General features: G+C 35.0%; 1 protein-coding gene across 44 annotated transcripts in view; it reads right to left on the bottom strand.

Annotated features, from left to right (window-relative positions):
• TENT2 (terminal nucleotidyltransferase 2) overlaps positions 1-20449 on the bottom strand; it is a 73878-nt gene that overhangs the window by 13617 nt on the left and 39812 nt on the right. For 40 of the 44 annotated variants that reach the window (XM_024928874.4, XM_055112271.1, XM_055112263.1 and 37 more), the window contains 2 exons: positions 15627-15670; positions 3637-3773 (listed from right to left, as the gene is read on the bottom strand). In XM_024928874.4, coding sequence (XP_024784642.1) covers positions 3637-3773; positions 15627-15670 — 181 coding nt within the window. Of the gene's footprint in view, positions 1-3636; positions 11847-15626; positions 15671-20449 lie in introns of those variants that run through there. The other 4 variants (XM_063604196.1, XM_063604198.1, XM_055112276.2 and 1 more) reach the window with 2 other exon arrangements.

Below are 20449 nucleotides of genomic sequence, written 5' to 3' on the forward strand. Positions count from 1 at the left end.
TATTGAGCCATACAAAAGAATGAGATCCTGTCATTTGCAACATCATGGATGGAATTGGAGGACATTAAGTGAAATAAGCCAGACAGACAAAGACAAACTTCACATGTTCTCAGTTATCTGTGGGATCTAAAAATTAAAACAATTGAACTCAAGGAGATAACAGACTAGAATGATGGTTACCAGAGGCTGGGAAGGGCAGTGGCAGGGAGAGGGGGAAGTGGGGATTGTTAATGAGTACAAGAAAATAGAATGAATAAGATATATATTTGATAACACAACTGGGTGACTATAGTCAATAATAATTTAATTGTACATTTAAAAATAACTAAAACAGGATAACTGGATTGTTTGTAATGCAAACGATAAATGCTTGAGGTGATGGATACCCCATTTACCCTGATGTGATTATTATGCACTGTATGCCTATATCAAAATATCTCACATACCCTATAAATATACAAACCTATTATGTACCCACAAAAAGTAACAAAACAGAAGTATTTCAGCAGCAAGGTGTGAGTGAAGTAGGTAAGAAAAATAGTTTTTTTTGAGACAGGGTCTCACTCTATTGTCCAGGCTGGAGTGCAGTGGAGCAATCTCAGCTCACTGCAACCCCCACCTCCCTGGTTCAAGCAATTCCTGTGCCTCAGCCTCCCAAGTAGCTGGGTTTACAGGCATGTGCCACCACACCTGGCTAATTTTTGTATTTTCAGTAGAAAGGGGGTTTTGCCATGTTGCCCAGGCTGGTCTCAAACTTCTGGGCTCAAGTGATCTCCACTCCATGGCCTCTCAAAGTGCTGGGATTACAGACATGAGCCACCACACCCGGCCGAAAATAGTAATTTTTAAATGATCATATAAAACTTCTGCAACATTTATACCATATACTCAAGCATCCCTTAACAGTCACTTAATGTTTTGTCTTTCAGAAAAAAGAACTTTTGGCTAGGTGCGGTGGCTCACACCTGTAATCCTAGCACTTTTGGAGGCCGAGATGGGTGGATCACTTGAGGTCAGGAGTTCAAGACCAACCTGGCCAATATGGTGAAACCCCATCTCTACTAAAAATACAAAAAAATATTGGCCAGGCATGGTGGCACGCACCTGGAATCCCAGCTACTCAGGAGGCTGAGGCAGGAGAATTGCTTGAACCCATGAGGCGGAGGTTGCAGTGAGCTAAGATCGCACCACTGCACTCCAGCCTGGGCAACAGAGCAAGGTTCTGTTTCAAAAAAAAAAAAAAGAAAAAGAAAAAAGAACTTTTTAAATGATTACCTCAAAGTTCAGAAGAAATCCTTATAGACATTTTTAACAATTGCCATAATTCTTTTATACAGCTTCTAGTTTATTACCATGACTACATTCTTGGCTGTGATCCCCACATTCAAATTTCTGAAAATATCTCATATGAAATGACAAATGTACTAGATGGTGAAGTTCTGAAACCTCTTTCCAAGCATCAGTATCATCTGACCCAGCAGACTAGTTTCCTTTAATATTAAATTAACATACAAACCTACACATCCACTATCTTGTTTCTGTTCAACAAAGCAGGTGACTTTCAAGGTATTTGTATACAGATGCTCTAATCCTACACTATACATGGGAAAAAAGTATCTTTCTTCTGTGAATCCTTTTCCCCCTCCACAAACATCCCCCGGTCCCTAATTTATATAACATAATAAACAATGTCAATACAGTCTAACAATTAAGAATGTAGTTTTGGAGTCCAGCTTGAAAGTGAATCCCAACTCTCCCACAATCTAGCTGTAGATTGCCATGGGCAAGTTTCATGTACACAAATTCCCTAAGCTTGACAGAGGTTATTATGAGGATTAACTGAAATCCATGGGAATCACTCAGCTTACTACAGCACACTAGATAAATTCTCACTAAACATTAGCTATTGTTATTGCAATATCTTAAAGAGAACTCTAGAATAACCATTAAACCTTCACAGTCTATTTATGTACTATGTCTCATCCAGTCTTTAATCTTTCTTCATCTTAATATAAATGAAAGCTCCGTGGCCGAGCATGGTGCCTCACACCTGTAATCCCAGCACTTTGGGAGGCTGAGGCGGGCAGGTCACTAGGTCAAGAGTTTGAGACCAGCCTGGCCCATATGATGAAACCCCATCTCTACTAAAAATACAAAAATTAGCCAGGCGTGGTCACGGGTGCTTGTAGTCCCAGCTACTTGGGAGGCTGAGGCAGGAGAATTGCTTGAACCAGGGAGGCAGAGGTTGCAGTGAGCCGAGATCACGCCACTGCACTCCAGCCTGGGCAACACAGTGAGACTCCGTCTCAAAAAAAATAAAAAAATAAATAAATAAATAAAAGCTCTTACCTTTTTATACTTGTCCAGTATGACAGTTAAGTGTGAATTCTGTGTCAAAGCTATCTGAAATCCTTTTTTCTTTTTTTTTTTTTTGAGATAGAGTTTCGCTCTTGTTGCACGGGCTGGAGTGCAATGGCACAATCTCAGCTTACTGCAACCCCCACCTCCCAGGTTCAAGCGTTTCTCCTGTCTCAGCCTCCCAAGTAGCTGGGATTATAGGCATGCACCACCATGCCCAGCTAATTTTGTATTTTTAGTAGAGAAGGGGTTTCTCCATGTTGGTCAGGCTGGTCTCGAACTCGCGACCTCACCCGCCTCGGCCTCCCAAAGTGTTGGGATTACAGGCATGAGCTACCGCGCCCGGCCTGAAATAGTACTCTTATTAGCTATGTGATCTTGGAGCACGTTACTTCCCCTCTCTCTATGCTTCACTGGTAAAATGGGCATAATATACCACACACCAGATAACAATTATGTAAACGGAATGAAATGATAAATATAAATAATAATATAATAAATATATGTTTAGAACCATTTTCCCACCTAGTAATAGCAATTTATTATTATTATTATTACTATTATTATTACCCTATGCAAACTTCTTCAAAGTGGTATCCAATGGTAACTGTACCTGCCTCTAATACTGTACAATTCCTCAATCTTCTCTCTTCCCCCCTCAAGCTTTTCCAGATTGATCAGAAGAGCTGCAAGTAAGTCCTAACTCCACTCTCTCTGGACTTAGAACTCACATAAGAACTTTCAGTTCTGTCCAGCCTGATTATACATTCTTTGTTTTATGTTTACATATCATCTTCAAAAAAGAAAAGAAAAAAGGAAAAGACACATTCCTCAATTTGTATATCATACTAACACAACTATTTATGAAGATGCCAAGTATTAAATAGATCTTCATTAGTCTTTCTTAGCAGTGTTTTTTACTATACATTTTAAGTGTATAGAAAATGGATGCTCCAAACTACACAGCACCTGCACAGGACCAACACATAGGGCCTACCACTATTGAAATCAACTAAAACTGGGCCTACTGAACTATAAATGTATTTATTAGCTAAGAATATAAAATCTATTTAGCTTCCAATAATTCATTGTCACATAGGAAATTTTATAAACTATACATTTCTGGACAACTTTACAACACTGGAAGTGACAAACACAGCTCCTGACTAAATCTGTAGCATTTACTTATATATTCGTATTCATATATATACATACATACACACACACACACACACACACACACGTAAGTGAACAAACACAATTTAAAGTTTTACTTACTCAAATTCTGTGGCATAATATTTAAGAAAGCCCAGTAAGAGGTCCCCAAGGTTTGATTCATTCTTTGAGAGGTAAGGAGGAACATTACTTGGAGCTTGATGTACAAGGTGCAGCTGTATAGCAGGACTAAAAGACTCCTGTCAAAAAGAAGAAGGGAAAAAAATGTAAAGCCATTTAAAACACACACTAAGAAACTTTATAAATCCTGAACTAGGCTCCTCTTTGAAAAAGAGAGAAGAAATTTACTCTATTTGGCAATTTGGAAACCTGAAATTTTTCTTCCACTAAAGACTTCACCAGTATTTGCAGTAGACCAGAATGTACCTGAAAAACTAACATTCTAATCCTTGGCTTGAGTATATCACTCAGTTAACCAAACAGATCGCTACTTAGCAGAAGATTTTCTAACTCATAAATAAAACCTTACTATACATACCAAGATCTACCCAATACCATATAGATTTCTTCACAAAGGTTATCTCATTCTTAATTATTCCTACAAGGAGCAGTTATACTTCATGTATAAAGGCTATATCAAGCACAAAGTAAGAGTTTTTTCTGTCACTTCAAACTTCTCTCAAAGGCCGTAAGAATAACTTTAATATAGAAATAGTACTTATACTAATTTTAAGATTTTATAAATTTTGCTTTCTTTTGTTTCTGTATCTTAGATGGAAAAGAAGAGAGATGTTCAACCTGAATTAAGCTTGAAAAGACAAAGAAGGCAGGGAAAATGAGACAGGAAACATACCAACAAGCAATATTCAGCAAGCTTTTACCATAATATTTATAAAAGAGGATATTATTTGCCTGAAATCCAGGAACAAAGACGCCTATTAGAAAGAATACTAATGGGTACTTATTCTGTTTTCCTATGTTATCCCATTCATTTTCATATCCATTTTTCCTCTCTTAACAGCAAGTTCTGGCTCTCGAATATACTAAATGTACTATCAAAATTATTAAGTCATTTATATACATCAATTAGAAAATAATGCAAGGTAATTTGCACAGTGCCATCAAGGATGGTTTTCTGTATTTCTCCACTGCCGTCAGAATAGAAATGGATTTTTTTTTTCGTTTAAAAAAAAAAAAAGCAATTAGTTAAGGCAGCAGAATGACAACTACGGTTAAGATTCCAAACCACCTCAATCCTGGGCTTATAGATACTAATGTAATTAAAGACATGCCAAGTTAAAATCTAAATAATGTAATCTAAATAATGCCAAGTTAAAAAATGGAGACTCTCTAAATAATGGTAGTAGAGAAATTGCATAGTGCATCATTTAATGCTAGTGCCCCCAAAATATGAATAAAAACAAAGGAGCAAGAAAACAAAAATATCTCCTCCCTTGTTCCATTACCTATAATTCTATCAATAATTGTTAACTACTATGAAGTGATTACCTTTCTCTCAGAATAAAAATTCTATTCCAACCAAATTCATAAAGTTGATACTCCTCAACATGGGACTTTCCTCTTACATTTCTAACAGCTGTAGTATTAATTACATTTTAAGATTCAAGTAGAAATTTTAATTGTCTAAAAGTGGAGGGGGTAGGAAAGAAACCTCAATTAGTAAAGACTAAAGGCAGAAGGAAGAATAGATGCAGTGCCTCTATTCCCCTTTAACTCTTACTTGTTAGGTATAAAATTGAACTTAGGGTGACAATATTTAAAATTATAAAATTTAAATGTTATTCTCTGGCAAATCAAACAAAAGGTATAATGTAGATCAAATAAGTAGGTCACTGTTTAATAGCTCCTGCTCTGAAAGCTTCTTACTAATTTTGATTCCTAGCACCAAGCACAATTAGCATTCAATTTATGAACTGAATATGCTAAAACAGAAGTCACTTTCTTATCTGAAGTCTAAAAATGATTGTACCTCCTTTAAAATGTTTATTTTGTTCAGTAATTTAAAAAGGTCAGCAATTATGACATTAAGAACTGAAGAGTCGTGAGAGCCACTCCATTAAAATGCTGAATGACCTGAAACCGACAATTTGGCCAGTCTTCTCTTAGCTTCACTGTTCTTTTTCATGGTCACACACAAAGAGTCAGGTCATGCTTATTGAGGGAGAACTGAAGCAGAAATCCAAACCAAAACTGAAAAAATGAGGACACCTAAAGGCAGCTACCAGTAAACAGTAATTCTATCTATCCTTAAGAAATCCCCTAAGCCAGGCATGGTGGCTCAAGCTTGTAATCCCAGCACTTTGGGAGGCCAAGGCAGAAGGATCAATCTTTGGATAATTAAGCACTTTCTGAAGTAAGTTAGACTGTCTAATCTTCTATATGGAAACTGTTTTTCAAAATCTTAAGTGAAAGATGATCACTTTCCATCTCCAGGCAAACAGAAAGAAATTTAGGTTATTATCAAATAAAACACATTAAGTATAATTTCATAGCAATATGAATTATGAAATCCTTGAGCCCAGGAGTTTGAGACCAGCTTAGGCAACTTACTGAGACCCTATCTCTAAAAAAAAATAGAAAGATTAGCTGGGCATGGTGATGACTGCTGTCGTCCCAGGTACTCAGGAGGCTGAGGTGAGAGAAGCAGCTGAGCCCAGGAGGGCTCATCATTGCACCACTGCACTCCAGCTTGAGCAAGACCTTATCTCAAAAAAAAAAAAAAGAAAGAAAAGACATCCCCAGTTTTTAATGATCATTCACATTACAGAAAGATTCTTTGCTTTAAAATTTCAACAAATAATTTCTTTAAGGCCTGACACAGTGGCTCATGCCTGTAATCCCAGCACTTCAGGAGGCCGAGGCGAGCGGTTCCCTCGAGGTCAGGAGTTCGAGACCAGCCTGGCCAACACGGTGAAACCCCGTCTCTACTAAAAATACAAAAATTAGCTGGACATGGTGGCGGGCGCCTGTAATCCCAGCTACTCAGGAGGCTGAGGCAAGACAATCGCTTGAATCCGGGAGGTGGAGGTTGCAGTAAGCCGAATCCACGCCACTGCACTCCATCCCAGCCTGGGTAACAGAGCAAAACTCCATCTCATTTAAAAAAAAAGAAAGAAAAAAAAAGAATTTCTTTAAAAGGGTGCTTCCCCACTTTAGTTATGTATTTAAGAAAAATACATGCTACTTCAGATAGGACAAGGGAGTTCAGAACTTAAACTAATATTTTAGAAAGTACATAAAGAACAACCAAAAAGTCAAAGAGAAAGAAAGCAGCCTTAAAATTACAAAGTAAGTCCACAGAATAGCAATTAAACTGATAACATCCACCTCTTTAATAAATAAATTTTTGGGTTACAAATTTTTACTGTTGCTTGTGTGCCTATATAGAGGGAAGATTATATTTTTTAGGTTGGTATCTTATTCTGGGCTTCTGATAATCAAATGTATAACCTGTTAACTCCTGAAAACATTTTCCAAATGATTTTTAAATGTTGATCCTTTAGAAGACACGTAATCTTTCATTTCTCTTCAAGTTAAAAAAAATTAAATAGAAAACCCCTTGGAAAACATCTGAGAACTCTCACCACTTCTGCTCATAGAACTGTCTATAATAATGGCAAAAATACCTTTTTGCCAGATTCCATCATTTTTTTCTGAGACTGTCCCATGATATCTTACGTTACCTTCAAAGTCTGAAATGTGGACAATTAAGCGCTTTCTGGAATAAGTTAGAATGGCTAACCTTCTATTTGAAAACCGTTCTTTAAATGATGAAAGGCTTAAGTCAAAGATGATCACTTTCCATCTCCAGGTAAACAGAAATTTACGTTATTAAAAGAGATTAAGCATAATTTCCTAACGATATGAATTATGAGATCCTAGAAATGTATGTTAAAGAAGGTTACAAGGAAAAGAAAAACTGATAGGGCATACTTCTGCCTGAAAAGAAAAAGAACTAAGTGATACCTTGAAGTTTCTGCAAAGATATCTGAATTGCACGCAGGTAGGTCATCATTAATCTGGTGATGTATGTTAAAGATTCACCATAAAATTTCCTTTAATTATATCTGACTTTAGTAGATTTTACAAGTTGTGAGATCAAGGTAAGTATATAACATAAAGTAGAGGTACTATAATGAAGTGACTAAGAGCATTAGCTTTGAAGTCAGACTGAAGTGTGAAGCATCACCCTTCTATTAGCTGCAGGCATTTAATCAAGTTACTTAGCTTTCCTCAGCTTCATCATTTATAATACAAGGAAAGGAAAAATACTCAGATGGTTGTAAGGATTTATTAACTGTTTAGTATATGCCACATATCATTATTATTGCACATTTATACAATACAGTGTGGTTACCTCCTGAAAATTTTCATGTATTATTTCCAAATTAATTTTTCTATGTTTTCAAAATTCAAGTAGTGCCAACTTTAAAACAATGTTTTATAACCATTTAAAAAAAAATCTCCACCAAAATTTGTTAACCTTTTTTTTTTTTTTTTTGAGACAGAGTGAGACTCTGTCACCCAGGCTGGAGTGCAGTGACGTGATCTCAGCTTACTGCAACCTCCGCCTCCTGGGTTCAAGCAATTCGCCTGCCTCAGTCTCCGGAGTAGCTGGGACTACAGGCGCGTGCCTCCACACCCGGCTAATTTTTGTATTTTTAGTAGAGACGGGGTTTGACCATGTTGGCCAGGATGATCTCGATCTCATTACCTTGTGATCCACCCGCCTCGGCCTCCCAAAGTGCTGGGATTACAGGCATGAGCCACCACAGCTGGCTAAATCTTTTCAAATGTATTCATTTATAGCCTGTTTCAGGTAATTGATGGATCCCTTCCTTACATTAGGTCAATTTTTAAAATGAAAAAGTTGCTATATATATGTGTGTACAGTTGTCCCTTGGTATTCCTAGGCAACTGGTTCCAGGGCTCCAGGGGATGCTAAAGTCCCTTATATGAAATGGTGAAGTATTTGCATATAACCTATGTACACCTTCTCATATACTTTAAATCATCTCTAGATTACTTACAATACCTAATACAATGTAAACTCCATCTAAATAGTTGTTATATTTTTTATTTGTATTACTTTTATTGTTGTATTTTTATTTTTCCTGAATATTTTTTAGGTGTAGTCGGTTGAATCTATGGATGCATAACCTACATACAGAGGGCCCATTGTATATATATAGGCACACCTCGTTTTGTTGCACTTCACTTTACTGTACTTCGAAGATACTGCAGTTTTTACAAATTGAAGGTTTATGGCAACGGTGCATCTAGCAAGTCTATCAGCAGTGCCATTTTTCCAGCAGCGTGTGCGCACTTCAGGTCTCTGTGTTCCACTCTGGTAATTCTCATATTTCAAACTTTTTCATTACTATTATATCTTATGGTGATCTGTGATCAGTAATATTTGATGTTACTACTGTAATTGTTTTGGAGTGCCACAAATGGTATCCACATAATACTGCAAACTTAATCAAAAATGTTATGTGTATTCCGATTGCTCCACTGACTGGCAGGCAATTCCCCTGTCTCTCTCCCCTTCCTTGGGTCTCCCTATTTATTCTCTGAGATGCAACAATACTGAAATTAGGCCAATTAATAACCCTACAATGGCCGACCAAGTGAAAGGAAAAGTCACACATCTCTCACTTTAAATGAAAAGCAAGAAATGACTAAGCTTAGTGAAGAAGTCATGTTGAAAACCAATACAAGCCAAAAGTTAGGTCTCTTGCACCAAAGACAGCCAGGCTGCGAATGCAAAGGAAAAGTTCTTGAAGGATATTAAAAGTACTACTCCAGTGAACGCATCAATGATAAAAAAGCAAAACAGCCTTATTGCTGATATGGAAAGTTTCACTGGTCTGGATAGATCAAACAAGCCAAAATACTTCTTTAAGCCAAAACCTAACCAGAGCAAGACTCTCTCTTCAATTCTATGAAGGATGACAGAGGTGAGGAAGCTGCAGAAGAAAAGTTGGAAGGTAGCAGAGGCTGGTTATGAGGTTTAAGGAAAGAAGCTATTTACGTAACATAAAATTACAAAGTGAACAGCAAGTGAAGAAGCTATAGCAAGTTATCCAGAAGTTATCTCGCTAAATTAACATGGCTACACTGAACAACAGATGAATGCAGCTACACTAAATAGCACATTTTTCAGTGTAAATGAAACAGGCTTCTATTCGAAGATGCTATCTAGAACCTTCACAGCTACAGAAGAGACATCAATACCCGGCTTCAAGGTTTCAAAGGACAAGCTGACTCTTGTTAGGGGCTAATGCAGCTGGTGACTTCAAGTTGAAGCCAATGCTTATATACCATTCCAAAATCCCAGGGCCCTTAAGAATTATGCTAAATTTACTCCGCCAGTGCTCTATAAATGGAAAAACAAAGCCTTGATGACAACACATCTCTTTACAGCATGGTACACTGAATATTTTAAGCCCACTATTGAGACCTACTACTACTGCTCATTGACAATGCACCTAATCATCAAAGAGCTCTGATGGAGATGTACAAAGAGATTAATGTTTTCATGCCTGCTAACACAACATCCATTCTACAGCCCACGGATCAAGGAGTAATTTTCATTTTGAAGTATTATTATTTAAGACATACATTTCACAAGGCTATAACTGCCACAGATAGTGATTCCACTAATGAATCTGGACAAAGTACATTGAAAGCTTTCTGGAAAGGAGTCATCATTCTAGATACCGTTAAGAACATTCATGATTCATGGGAGGTCAAAATATCAACATGAACAGAAGTTTAAAAGAAGTTAATGCCAACACTTTTGGATGACTTTGAGAGGTTCAAGACTTCAGTGGAGGAAGTAACTGCAGATGTGGTGGAAACAGCAAGATAATTAGAATTAGCAGTGGAACCTGAAGATGTGACTGAACTGCTGCAATTTCATGATAAAACTTTAACAGATGAAGTTCTGCTTCTTATGGATGAGCAAAGAAAAGTAGTTTCTTGAGATAGAATCTACTCCTGGTGAAGATGCTGTGAATCTTGTTGAAATGACAACAAAATACCAGTACTGCTTGGATCAACCATGTAACTTTTCAAAGACTTAGTTTTTTCATTAGTGAAAGAGGGATAATATTTCTAAGTGTATAAACAAAGGATTTAGAACATTACATAAACTTAGCTGGCAAAGCAGTGGCAGAGTTTGAGCGGACTGACTTCAATTTTAAAGGACGTTCTACTGTACGTAAAATGCTAGCAAAGATCATCATATACTATAGAGAAGTATTTTGTGAAGAAGAATCAATCAATGTGGCAAACTTTACTGTTGTCTTATTTTCAGAAACTGCCACAGCCACCCCAACCTTCAGCAACCACCACTCTGATCAGTCAGGAGCCATCAATATCAAAGCAAGACTCTCCACAACTGGTGCTGAAGGCTCAGCTGATTGTTAGCATTTTGTAGCAATAAAGCATTTTTAAACAAAGGTATGTACATTTTTTAGACATAATGCTATTGCACACTTAAGAGACTACATGATAGTGTAAGTGTAACTTTTATATGCACTGGGAAACCAAAAAATTCATGTGACTCACTTTATTGTGGTGGCCTGGAACCAAACCTGCAACACCTCAAACGTATGTCTGCACAGGCTACACACCTGTACAGCATGTTATTATACTGAATACTGTAGGCAACTGTAACACAAGTATGTGTGGATCTAAACATATCTAAAAATAGAAAAGGTACACTAAAAACATGGTATAAAAGATAAAAAACAGTATACCCTTACCATGAGTGGGGCTTGCAGAAGTGGTAGTTGCTGGGTGAGTCAATGAGTGAGTAGTGAGTGAATGTGAAGGCCTAGAACATTACTATACGCTACTGTAGACTTTATAAATACTGTACACTTAGGCTACCCTAAGTTTATTTTAAAATTTTTCTTTCTTCAATAATAAATTAACCTTAGCTTGCTTTATTTTAAAAACTTTTTAACTTTTAGGCTGTTTTGTAACAACACAGCTTAAAATACAAACACATTGCACAATGATACAAAAATATTTTCTTTCTTTATATCCTTATTCTATAAGATTTTTTCTATTTTAAATTTTTTTTTCCTTTTAAACTTTTTTGTTAAAAACAAAGGCACAAACATACACATCAGCTTAGGCCCACACAGTATCGGGATCATCACTATCACTGTCTTCCACCTCCACATCATGTCCCACTGGAAGATCTTTGGGGACAATATCATGCATGGAGCTGTCATTTCATATAACAATGTCTTCTTCTGGAATACCTCTTGAAGGACCTATGAGGCCATTTTATAGTTAGCTTGTTTTTTAAATAAGCATAAAGAGTACACTCACAAATAATGATAAAAAGTATAGTACAGCAAAAACCAAGTGACAGGAATATTTCAGCTCTATCACCATCTTATGAGACCACGGTCATGTATGTGGTCTGTCATTAACCAAAACATCATTATGCAGCACATTACTGTATATGTATATATGTATAATTTAAGGTGTTTTTTAACATTTAACTACACAGAAAAGCTATAGAATTCTTTATTTCATAACTATTAAAAAGAAGAGGGTTATTTTCTTGCAACTGTATTAACATAAATGTTTCCTAGAGTACAAAGATACTTTTAGCGAAGGAAACAAATAGCTAAAAAACACAAGTTGTATTGATAAATCTACCTAGCATAAATTTAAGTTAACCCTCATAGTAATATGCTTGCATTAAAATAAAGATTCTTTCATAAGCTCAATCTGTTTATATATTTAACTTTCTCAGCTTCATTTATTCAACTGAATAACGTACCCCTCCATCAGCTACGTTAAGTCAATAAGAATTTAGTAATAAGCAGTAATTCTATACTATAATACAGTTTTTAGAGACAATGATGTTTATAGCCTTTTATCCCTTTCATATCACAACTGAACTGAAATATACCAATTTTAAAAATATTTAAAATGTTATAAATTTTGAAAATATGAAAATGACTAAAAAGCATAGTATACTGAACAAATTTATTCGATTCCAAAATTGTTTTCTCTTATTTTAAAAATAAACCCTATTTTGTATTAGAGAAGCTAGAAATTTAAAAGAACTCCGCGGTTTCCTTTGTAAAGTAACAAAGTTGTTTTTTTGTTGTTGTTAACTTATCTTAAACTTATTTATACAAGCTGAAATTCTGCCATAACTGCTGCCCTTAAAGGTGTATCTGTATATGAACAATCAGATGTATACAAATAAAATGTAATAAGCAACAGAAATTAGATAAAATGTTAGTGAATACTACTGTAATTTTGCCTTCCCCCAAGAAAGAGTATAATGGAAAAATTGTTAGTACCACTTGTATCAATCATGCAACATTTCTAAAACAGTTTCTTCATTAGTGAAAGAGGGATAATACCTTGCAAGTTTATTTGTTCAGGATTTTTAAAATTGTGTATAAAATGTACAGTATGCTGACATATATAATGGATACTAAATAAACGATGGCTATTTTATATATAGATATATATATATATCTTTTTTTTTTTTTTTTTTTTTTTTTGAGACAGAGTCTCGCTCTGTCGCCGAGGCTGGAGTACAGTGGCGCAATCTGGGCTCACTGCAACCTCCGCCTCCCAGGTTCAAGCAGTTCTCCTCCTCACCCTCCTGAGTAGCTGGGATTACAGGCACCTGCCACCATGCCCAGCTAATTTTTGTATTTTTAGTAGAGACGGGGTTTCACTATCTTGGCCAGGCTGGTCTTTAACTCCTGACCTCGTGACCCACCCACCTTAGCCTCCCAAAGTGCTGGGATTACAGGCGTGAGCCACCACGCCCGGATGGTTATTATTAATAATAGCAAACAAGCTGACTTGTTTGTTCCATCAGACGGACCATTAAAAATGTGTTCTGCTGACCAGCTTACAGGTTTCATATAAAACAAAAAATCTTGTGTGAGAAGAGGTAGTAAGTCCCTATCCATGTAAACAAAAATCTTATAGTAAAGGTAAATTAATTAAATATTTATGATGGCAATGTAACCATATGTAAATGCAAATTAGGAGATTCCTAATCTCGCAGGTCTTGCTATTAGTATTTTTTAAGGCCGTGGGGCTAAATCTATTTCCCCATTACAGGTATAGAAATAAGCTTACAAGCAAAACAGATGGAGAGCATAGGGCCAGAGGTAGTGGATATGAACAGAAGTCAGGACTCTGTCATGGGAGAAAGCTAGATAATAAGAAAAACAGAACACAGAAGTGAAAATGGGGCCGTCAGTAAGAATCTGAGTATTATGAAAGCATTCCCTCTGACCCCAACCACAGTACACTGATATTTCGCCAGTCTCCTATATTAGTAAAAAGAGCTTCATGTAGCATAGGGTTTTAAGTGAGACTGCTGCAGAAGCATTTTTCAATACACAATATTATTTTGGGATAAGTTTATTAGCTCCTTTGCTAAAGAATATATGCAGCTCTTTCTACACTGACATCTGTGTCTTAAAGCAAGATGAGGTTGGGTCAATAAAATGAAATATGACCTTTCAGTACAAACAAGAGAGTCAATACTTTATGGAGAGAGAAAAACATTCAAAATTAAGGCCAATAGGCTGGGTGTAGTGGCTCATGCCTGTAATCCCAGAACTTTGGGAGGCCAAGGTAGAAGGCTTGCTTGAGGCCAGGCATTTGAGACCAAAGCAAGACCGTCTCTAAGAAAAAAAAAAAAAAAAGAATAAATAAAAAGATTAAAAAGAATAAGGCCAAAAAGTTCAAGTTACCTCTATTTCTGTACTTTCTTTCATTTTTCATAATGTTTAAGAGACCATAAAGACTGATCCTTAGCTATACTGGAAACTCATTATAATAATTCTTCATAATAGCAGAAACTAGTTTAAAAAAAGGAAGATGAGATAGCAAGATTCTAAAAGGCTCTTGTTATACAGTCTCTCCTAGCAGATGACCTTCCACAGAATGTGAGATCTCCACCACAGAAGGCTGTATTAAAATGAACGTTTATTATCCAGCACCTTGCATGTGTGCATTACAATAATAACTTATGTTCAAAACCAAGAACATTGGTTCTTCTCAATTATCAGATATTAAACTATATTTAACTGATGTTCCATGTCAAGTAAATTTGTTATATTTTGTGTGACACAATAAATAAGTTTTTTGAAAATTAATCATCTAAGCTGGTGATATTTCTCTTTGTAATATGACCATTTAGTAAGTTTAGAAGACAGCTCTTCTTATAAGTATATGAAACCAATATGTAAAAATTACGTGGTTTCAGAAGAGTAGTCAAACATTCTAAACAAGTAGCTTAAATATTATTTCCAAATAAATGCAGGAAAAAGAATGACTATGGAGGAAAACACTAATGATATAAAACAAAGAAACAGAGAATTCTGGAGAAAGAATACATGAAAACTGAAAAAGAAACACAAGGATTCTTATAGATTATGAATACATACATAACCTATGTGTCTCTAAACTCAAACTAAATACATATTAAATTTTTTCTAGTGGCCACACTTCATTTCTTGAATGTTTCCAATTAATGTCAGCAGGATTCATAGTATTATGCAGACAAGAACAGTGTACTAATATTACCTGTTGTGGTGTATTACTTAGCAAGATCAAATTAAAGATAGAAAGATTATCCAATTGTCCAACTTCTTTCCCCCTGCTTTTCAAAGTATAAATATACTGGGCCAAAAAATTTCTGAGTTACTAACTAAAGAAATGCTGTGAAGCTATATTTTAAAATAGTAGGAAGAAAACTGGAATAAGGCCAAATGGGCAACTGAGTATATTTAATCTCCATTAGTGATAATCTTGAGCATCATGCAAAACAAATTCCACCATTAACACAACTGACCAGACTGTCTGCCAATAACAAAATAACAAGGAAGAGAGTTTTCTGAAACAGTATATGAAACATTTTAAATGTTCTCTTGGTATATATAGAAAATGTTATCATGTACTTAGCCTTACTACTTTTATAATCACATTAATACTACTTATAATAGTTCTACATACACTTGACATAAAATGTATTATAATAATTTATAAGAAACACTTACTGGGTAAATTTTTTGGAGGGATGGAAGGATGGGTTCAGGTAGGGCTATAAAAAGAAAAAGTTTAAAGCTTCCGTGATTCACGTGACTCATTTTACAATGCAATAATTTGTCAGCTACATCCCAGGTATAAGACTATAAGGGTTTAAGCTAAAATTCAACAATTTTCAAATATTTCATGAAATTAATTCTTATCCCTAAGTTTGTATTTAAAATATATTTCAGTTGACAAACTAAGGTTTTATTAATAAACTACATATATCCCTATGTAAATCAATGTTCCTCACATGGTTTTAGAATAATAGGCTACCAATAAAGGGACATACATAATTTGTCCAACATCAGACATACACACACAATAAGCAAGACATGGATTGCTCTACAGATACTGAATAGACATTATTTAATAAGATGGATGTAGCAATCAAAAACTACAATTTTAAAAATACAGTTCAATGACACTAGGAGATTAAAATAGTTCTTTCATAATTGTCCCTTTATTATTTAATTTCCACTAACAATACCAAAATTGAAATCGTTCAGGAAAACTGATATACTGCAAATAACAACAAAAAAAATCAAATAAAAATGAAAGAAAAATCTTTAACCTCATTAGTACATTTTTAAAGAATGCTCAGCAAAAGTTAGAAAACTAAGGGCACGATCTGCTATTAATAAAATTTCATACAAAGAAATTATATCCTCATGTTACCACCATATTTGTGTCATTCTTCACCAATCGTTTTAAACAAATCCAATCTCATTAAATTAATTAACAGTAATTTTACATTGTTTTAACATGAAAAGAACAATATAAAAAGGTAAAGTGCCTAACATTCACAATATAAGAAATAACTGTAAAATATAATGTCATGAGTATGGTAAAATACAAGTAATACATTTTCAAATTTAAGAATTAGGAAGGATTTAAGAATTAGGAATACACTATGTATAACAACTACATAAACTCAACAACAAAGCATATTAATTCACTTTTAATGTATGATTTAGCAAAAACTTTAAAAAATAACTTCTGAAATCTATTAATGTAAATGTAATGAACCATTATGACCAACTTACACGGTCTCCAACTATAATTAAAAGGGTATAAATTTTTACCACACAGTACAAAGTAGGATGCTTTATTTAAATTTCCTTTATGTATCACATTTCATCCCCATGTTGAAAATTGGCATAAAATAAAATTCCATGGTATGTGTGCATGTTCTCAGTACATGACTGAGAATATTAGTAAAAAAAAAAAAAAAACTCAATCATTACTTACCAGAATCACTCTTAGAAAGTAAGGATATATATATTCCTTTCCCCTAAGAGGCATTCAAATACTCAACATTCTAGAAGACCTGCCAAGTAAACTCAAACCCCACTCACTTTAATTCTAAATGTCTCTCTATTTGTATAAGACTTTTTAATAGCTTTCTAGTAATTTTGGTTATAATACAGAAGTCAAATTGGAAAATCTTACAAGAAATTACTTAAAAACTTGAATACCTTTCCCATTCAATACTCTAGTATACTAAAAATATAATAAAACAAAGGATGAAGAGAAGATTATAGAGAATTAGAATAAAAAACCTTTATCTCATTCTGGTACCATAACTAGAATGCTAGGAGACAAAAACAAATACTAGCCACTGGTTGAGGATCTTTCAATGGACAAAAAAGCTTTTAGAACTCAGTAATTTGGAAATTTTTGGAGGCAGGGTTATTATTAAGTAAATTCTTTATGTTACAACCTTAAAAGATTTATAAACACTAGTCATCAGAGAAGCAATTAGTGTACTGCAGAAGTTATTTATTAACAATATCCTGATATTAGTCTCAATGAGTTTAGTAGTTTTTAAAATGTTTATCTTACTTCAAGCAATGTAAATTCTGGAAAAATCTGACTATAACAACTATTTTAACTTCAGAATTTTGGACTACAGGTTCAGTCTTTTAAATTTCTCTCTCAAAGGCGAAGTAAAAACAAAACAAAAGCTCATTATCAGAATACATGATTAATAGGTAATGCCTTGAATACAGCTAATCTACAAAATTTTACTTTGCCCATAGTTTCCATAACAGCTTGCTGGTAGAGACCCCACAAATTTATACCCATAAACTTTCCATATAGATGTACCAAAAATTTAAATTTTAAATAGCAGATCTTCAATCACACTAAGAATCATTAATTTTGAAAACGCAAGAACAACTTTATTTACTTATTTTTTTTTTTTTTTTTGAGACAGGGTCTCGCTCTGTCACCCAGGCTGGAGTACAGTGGCACGATTTGGGCTCACTGCAGCCTCCACCTCCCGAATTCAAGTGATTCTCATGCCTCAGCCACCCCACTAGCTGGGATGACAAGTGTGCACCACCACATCCAGCTAATTTTTTGTATTTTAGTAGAGACAGGGTTTCGCCATGTTGGCCAGGCTCTGCAAAGACAATTTTAAAATGTCTACCAGAAAGCTCTGTATGCCTAGGAATATGGTAAACATTCCATGAATATTCATTAATGTTATTATTTCTAGCCAATTGATGATCTTACCTTTTTCATTACTTTTTTTTTTTGAGACAGAGTTTCGCTCTTGTTGCCCAGGCTGGAGTGCAATGGCACAATCTAGGCTCACTGCAACCTCCGCCTCCTGGTTTCAAGTGATTCTACTGCCTCAGCCTCCCAAGTAGCTGGGATTACAGCCATGCACTACCACGCCCAGCTAATTTTGTATTTTTAGTAGAGACGGGGTTTCACCATGTTGGTCAGGCTGGTCTCGAATTCCTGACCTCAAGTGATCCACCCGCCTCAGCCTCCCAAACTGCTGGGATTACAGGCGTGAGCCACCGTGCCCGGCCTCCTTTTTCATTAACTCTTAAGTTATAATTAAAATCCTTTCTCAATTCCCCCTCATGCTTTGATCAGTCATCTTTCAAGTATCTGTAGTCAATTATTGACTACTGGAATTTATTCTAGGAAATGTGTTAATCTTTTTAACCTTTTCTACATACAGAGGACCTATTTCCTTTCTCTGTTTATGGCAGAAAAGATATTAAAGCATTTAAGAAGTTAAACAAAACGTAAAGGTCATTTAATCCAACTGTTTGGTGTTACAGGTGAGATTAAGGCCAGTGAGGTACAATAACTTCACCAAAGTCACAAAAACTAGTTTTTTGTGGCAGAGCTGTAACTACTCAATACACCTTGCAGACTCTTGTTTGCCCTTTTCCCTCATAGTAATGTGATACTGCCAAGAAAAGCAACTATTTTAATCATCTCATTTCTTCTAGGGAGGAGTAGCTTAAATTTGCCAGTATAGAGTTACACATTAGCTCTGGGTAGCTGATGTCCTTCAAGAAAGACCTAGGAATGGCTGAATGCAGTGCCATTAATTACAAACCACTTCAGTAAATGGGACCACTCTGTCAAAAATAAAATGTTTGGCAAAGTCTAAACTAAATTTTAATATGATTTTATTAGACTGGCAAAATAGCAATGTTTAATTTTTTTGTTTTGTTAAGAGACAGTCACTCTGCTGGTCAGGCTGAAATGCAGTGGCATAATCATAGCTTACTGCAATCTCAAACTCCTGGGCTCAAACAATCCTCCCACCTTAGCCTCCTGAGTAGCTAGGACTAACAATATGCGCCACCATGCCCAACTAATTTTTTTTATTTTTTATTTTTGTAGATGGGGGAGTCTCACTATATTGCTCAGGCTGGTCTCAAACTCCTGGCCTCAAGCAATCCTCCCACCTCTGCCTCCCAAAGCACTTGGGATTACAGGCATGAGCCACTGTGCCTGGCCCTAATTTAAAATTTTTAATTTGCTTTCAATACCACATTGGGGCATCTGTGATTAACGTACATTTTTCTAAAGAAGTCAGTCAAACTTAAAATTTCTAAGGTAACCAGTAAGAATTAAGGAGTAGGGCACATATTATGGATGATCATGTATGCTAAATGCTTTAGTCAAATCTCATTTTTAAATCACAACTAAAATATAAATAGGGAATGGTGGTGAGTGCTACATATTTTTTATATTTTATATATATAAGAAATCCTATTCCATTTTTAATGAAAGTAAACTGCAACCCACAAGAGAACAGAGTTCACTGAAAAAAATATGTTTAGAGTTCACCTGAACATATATTATAAAGTAACATATATTATAAAGTAATATATGTTCAAGATTGACATATATTTTGTAAAATTGGACAAAAATGATTAATGACACAAAGTATTATCTAAAACAGCCAATGTCATATGTTTCAAATTTTTTTAGAGGGGCAAATCAATCATCAAACCAGTATATATTCAAGACTGGTCAGCAATAAAAATACATGTATTAAGATTAGCCTGAACTACTTTAACATTAAGGAAGATTATCAAACCTCTCTAATGACTGATTCATAAAATGATGGCCCATTTAAACTATTTTGTCTCTCTCGATAAGTCAAAAAAATCATTTGAGACCAGCATCCAAAGGAAAATATACTCTCATATATTATAAAACATCTGCAAGTATAGTGAAGTACAGAGAACTTTGCTAAACTGTCCACAAATAACCCTGATACAATTTTGGCACCTACCTTTTCAGTATTTGTATATATACAAATATATATACACAGTTATTATTTTTAAATAAAATTGGTATTATGATATATGAGAATATATCATGAACATTTTCTTGTATCATTAAATATATTAAAAACATGATTGTTGGTGGCTATGTAGATCTCATATTAGGGTATATCGTAATTAATTTAACCATTCCCCTATTCTAGAAAATTTAAGAGTACTTCTAATCTTCTATTATTTACGTA

This window comes from Pan paniscus, chromosome 4 (assembly GCF_029289425.2).
Source record: "Pan paniscus chromosome 4, NHGRI_mPanPan1-v2.0_pri, whole genome shotgun sequence".
Classification (NCBI taxonomy): domain Eukaryota; kingdom Metazoa; phylum Chordata; class Mammalia; order Primates; family Hominidae; genus Pan; species Pan paniscus.